The following is a 4724-nucleotide window of genomic DNA, read 5'->3' on the forward strand; positions in this document are numbered from 1 at the left end:
CCCCAGCTCCTCCTCTGTGTGCTACGAGCAGGCGTGCGAGGGGCGCGTGAATGGCTTCCACGCGGCGCCCCACGCCTCCTGCCGCGCCTTCTTCAGGTGCTTCAACGGCGCCTTGGTCGACCTGAAGGAGTGCCCTCGCCACCAGATCTTCGACGGGCAGCGGTGCGTCTCGGCCACGAACTTCTCCTGCTGGGGCGAGGGGCGCGGGTCGTGCGAAGGGCGCGACGACGGCCTCTTCGCCGCCTCCGACTGCCGCGGCTTCTTCCTGTGCCGCCACCAGCAGTTCATACGCGCCTTCCTGTGCTCGCGCGGCCTCGTGTTCAACGGGCGCGAGTGCGTGGAGGACACGAACGCCCTGTGCACGTCCCCGGCGCCGCGCCCCGACTGCGCCAACAAGATCGACGGCTATTACACGGTGGAGAAGACCGGCTGCAGGACCTTCTTCTCCTGCCGGGGCGGCAGCAAGATGAGCGAGCACACGTGCCCGGGCACCAACGTGTTCAACGGCGAGCAGTGCGTGGACCCCGTGCTGTACCCGTGCCCCGCGAGCCGGCCGCCGCTCGCGCCCCTCGCGGCCAACCTTACCAACCGGGTGGCGCGCTCCCTCGCCGGCGACCCCGACTGCGCCTCGCGCCCCAACGGCTACTACCTCGACGTGCCCTCCCGCTGCACGCGCTACTTCTACTGCCACGAAGGCGCCAAGAGTTTGTCAGGTCCTGCCCCGCCGGCGAGAGGTTCAACGGCCTCCGGTGCGTGTCCCAGACCTCCTACAAGTGCCCCGTGATCGCTGGCGCCCCCGAGTGCCTTCTCCGAGGCGACGGCGTGTACCAGGACCTGGAGAGCGGCTGCAGCACCTACTACCAGTGTCTCTCGGGAGTCAAGATCGAGTTCAGGTGCCCCGAAGGACGCCTGCACAACGGGCGGTCGTGCGAACTGTCGGTGCAAGTGTACTGCCCCGCGGCGACGCTGTGCTCCCACCAGCGGCGCAACACGACGCTCGTCGACACGGCTCGAGGTTGTCAGGGTTACTTCCGGTGCCAAGAGGACGTGCTGCTCTGGTACCGCACATGCGCAAGGGGGCAGGTGTTCAACGGGAAGGAGTGCGTGCCCTACTTCTTCTACACGTGCCCGGCCCGCGTAAGCACCGTCTGCCTGGCCAAACCCGACGGCCTTTATCAGGACCTCTCGACCAGGTGCGTTTCTTACGAGGAATTCTAGGATACAGTGCTGTGCGCTGTTCACTGATTTATGCATTGCTATTAAGCGCTTTCTTCTATTTTAGAAGATGCCCAAAGAATAGCCGTATTATATATAAGAAATTACAATATAGTACGGATGAAAATGTTATCGTTGATTATAAAGATGATACCTATAATGATGATAATGATACCCCCATCATGATACAAAAACATTACATATCAAGCACATGTTTCCCTAATAAACCTATTAGTATGAATAACAAAACGCAACAGAACACTAACTTACCTGTACCCTTCGCAGGTGTCGCTCCTTTTACGAGTGTCGCGCAGGTGAACGGGTAGCGACGCGGATCTGTGGCGACGACGAGTTGTTCAACGGCGACGTCTGTGTGTCGGCGGCCAGCTACGTGTGTCCGGTCGACGGGGCGAAGGAGTGCGGAGTCGGACGCAAGGGCTTCGTCCAGGATATCCAGTCGGGGTGCAGGAGGTGCGTCCGGTGTGGGTGGTGTGGCGGGGTGGAGTGCGGGTGCGGAAGGGGGCGTGTGGGAGTCAGTGGGGTTGGGTGTGGGCGGGAGGTTCTAGTGTGGGTGTAGGTGGGTGTGCGTGTGTGTGGTGGGGTATGGATGATATAGGTGGTTGTTTGTGTTCATATATGTGTTTTTGTATTGTATTGTGTGCGTATTATAATGTAAAATAAAACAATGTTTGAAAACAAAATCTACCAAATTGGTTGAACCAGTCTGTAGCTTAACTACAATACAAATTAGTATTTCACTTAATTTCATTATTGTTGTTATTAGCCTTAATATTTCATTTCTTTTTTAAATGTCTGAGTAATCAAGATTCAATTTCAAAGTGTGTGTGTGTTAATGATATTTATTCGTATATACATATATTTCATTCTTTATTAATTTATTAATTCAGTTATTATCGGATAAGTATACATGTTTATAGCTGTAGAGAAAGAAGCTAACGCTGCCTCCGCCGCAGGTACTACTACTGCTACGGCGGCAAGAGCTTCGCCCGCGAGTGCCCGGGAGAGCGGGTCTTCAACGGCCATACCTGCGTCCCGTCCACGCAGTACAGGTGTCCGTCTGGGCCCAAAGGGGAGCGTCCTCGCTGCAGCGGCCCAGACGGATACTACCCGGACCTGCACACGTCCTGCAGGAGCTTCTACTACTGTCGGGGCGGCCACAGAATTAATTACACGTGCCCCGACGGCGAGGCGTTCAACGGCGTGCAGTGCGTGCCAGAGACGGCGTTCACGTGCTCGAGTCCCTCCTCGTGCCAGGGGAAGATCAACGGCTTCTACCAGGACGTGTTCACCGGCTGCCGCAAATATTATTACTGCTACGGCGGGTTCAAGTACGCGCACACGTGCCCCGGAGAGCAGGTGCACAACGGCAGGACGTGCGTCCCGGCATCCACGTACACCTGCCCGAGCCCCACAGACGACCGCGATTGCGTCGGTAAATTCTCGGGACTCTTTCCGGATCTGACGTCGCGCTGCCAGGTGTACTACAAGTGCCAGGGAGGCGTCAAGACGCAGACTCTGGCGTGCCCGCACAGCCAGGTCTTCAACGGGTACAAGTGCGTCCCTTTCTACGAGTTCTCGTGCTCGTCTTTCGGGCTGGTCTCGCCCTCTTCTCCGGCCAGGCTGGATCTCACTCCCGATCAGCTGTTAGCAGAGACCGGGGCTTTGCTTGGGGCGTCGGAGCGCCCTCCTCCCTCGGCACAGCTCTCCGCCTCGCGAGACGACGCTCCCTTACACCCAGATCAAGCAGTCGAAAGCTCAGGTATTGCGGTCACTCAGACTTCCCGACACCCACGCAGCCCCCTCGAGGTACCTCTGCGAAGGCCTTCCTGACGGGAGCTACACGGACGTGAGTGCAGGCTGCGAGGAGTTCATGGTCTGTCGGCAGGAGAACGACCTTCTGTCCCGATGCCCACAGGGTAGCCTCTTCAGCCCGATCAGCGGCCGCTGCGAGAAGAGGGATCTCATCACGTGCCCTAAGCACATCAACCCTTGCGAGTCCCTGCCCGACGGGGTCCACGGCGAAGTGGAGAGCGCCTGCCGTGTGTTCTTCACCTGCCGCGCCCGTCGTATGCACTTGGTGTCTTCGTGCCCCGAGGGTATGGCTTTTGATCAGCGCAGGGGCAAGTGCCGCCTGGAGAGCCAAGGAGAATGTCAAAGGCCGCTGGAGGTGAAGTCAAGCCAAGAAGAGAAGTTCAGGGCCGTCTCGTAGACGTCCCTTCCTTCCCAAGAGCCCCCTCTTGTACCAGAAAACTCTCTTCTGGTACTCGATAGATGTCCCATCCTTTCCCTCAGGCGCTCATCTCTTGCCAAGTCAATGACGATTCATATAAATATATATATACATATATATTATTATTTCTTAACTATCTTATCATCGAAGAGTTTGCTTCTACCGTTCGTAATGTAGGATAGTTTGCCTGTGTGCTGGTTGTAGGCATGGCGGCGCCCTCGGTCTGGCTGCTGATTCCAAAGTCTTTCCTCGAACTCTCCCGGAAAAGGTCGCTCCTTGCGTGACTAACATATGTATGGATGAATTAACTATACCACTGAACACACAAAAGTAAATATAGGTCCCATCTTCTATACTAAGAAATTAATTAAGTAATTAATTCGGCAAAACAAATAGGAAAAAATGTATCTATCTGTGATAGATATGAATCCCATTCGTTTGCACTGGGGACACGTACATGTCGCCTCACATTTTGTGGCTTTACATTAAATCTATACATCCTACAAATTATCATTCCAAAAGCACTAAAAACACTTTTCATAAACACACAAACTCCGTCCACGCATTGCCACGCGAGGCAGACCTTCGGGAAGACAACGAGAAGCAGGGGAAAACAGTGTTGCCAATCCAGAGATGCCACCAACGCCCCCAGCAGTAGACAGTATGTTAGACCGTTTGTATAGTACAAGCTACACATGTAGGCAGTATTTCTGCCCAATTAGAGTCTATAAATCTATATTTGTAATGGTAATTACTACATGTACTTTCTATGAAAGACTGCTATAGATGTTTCATGTTTACTAATAATGATATAGGTTAATTCTATTTTTCCATTCACTGTATAAACTACATGATTTTGTAATGTTTTGGTTTCTGTTCTGTATTGTCGTGGTCACGTCAAATATTTATTCATTCCTCTTATCAAAGGCTCTTTTATTTTCCTACAAGATGTTTCCTTGCACAGTTGCGTGAAGGTCAGCATACCATTCAACCTCGTTTTGCCTTTATATATACATGTATTTGTGCATACATACACACATACATGCATACATATATACATGCGTGCATACACACATACACACATAATTGCATACATATATACATATGTGCATTCATACATGCATACACACATGTGTGTGTGTGTGTATGTATATATATATATTTAAATTCTATGCATATATATATATATATATATATATATATACATATATGTTATATTATATGTATATATACACATATATACATATCTATCTATCCA

General features: G+C 52.3%; 1 protein-coding gene across 1 annotated transcript in view; it reads left to right on the forward strand.

The window, feature by feature from the left end:
- LOC125047923 overlaps positions 1–4392 on the forward strand; it is a 26938-nt gene extending 22546 nt beyond the window's left edge. The window contains exons 5-7 of the mRNA XM_047646470.1: positions 1–1193; positions 1501–1686; positions 2190–4392. The exon at positions 1–1193 is cut by the window's left edge and continues 8 nt beyond it. Coding sequence (XP_047502426.1) covers positions 1–1193; positions 1501–1686; positions 2190–3066 — 2256 coding nt within the window. The 3' untranslated portion in view covers positions 3067–4392. The remainder of the gene's footprint in view (positions 1194–1500; positions 1687–2189) is intronic.
- Positions 4393–4724: the final 332 nt, after the last annotated feature.

The sequence above is a fragment of the Penaeus chinensis genome, chromosome 42 (assembly GCF_019202785.1).
Source record: "Penaeus chinensis breed Huanghai No. 1 chromosome 42, ASM1920278v2, whole genome shotgun sequence".
Classification (NCBI taxonomy): Eukaryota; Metazoa; Arthropoda; class Malacostraca; order Decapoda; family Penaeidae; genus Penaeus; species Penaeus chinensis.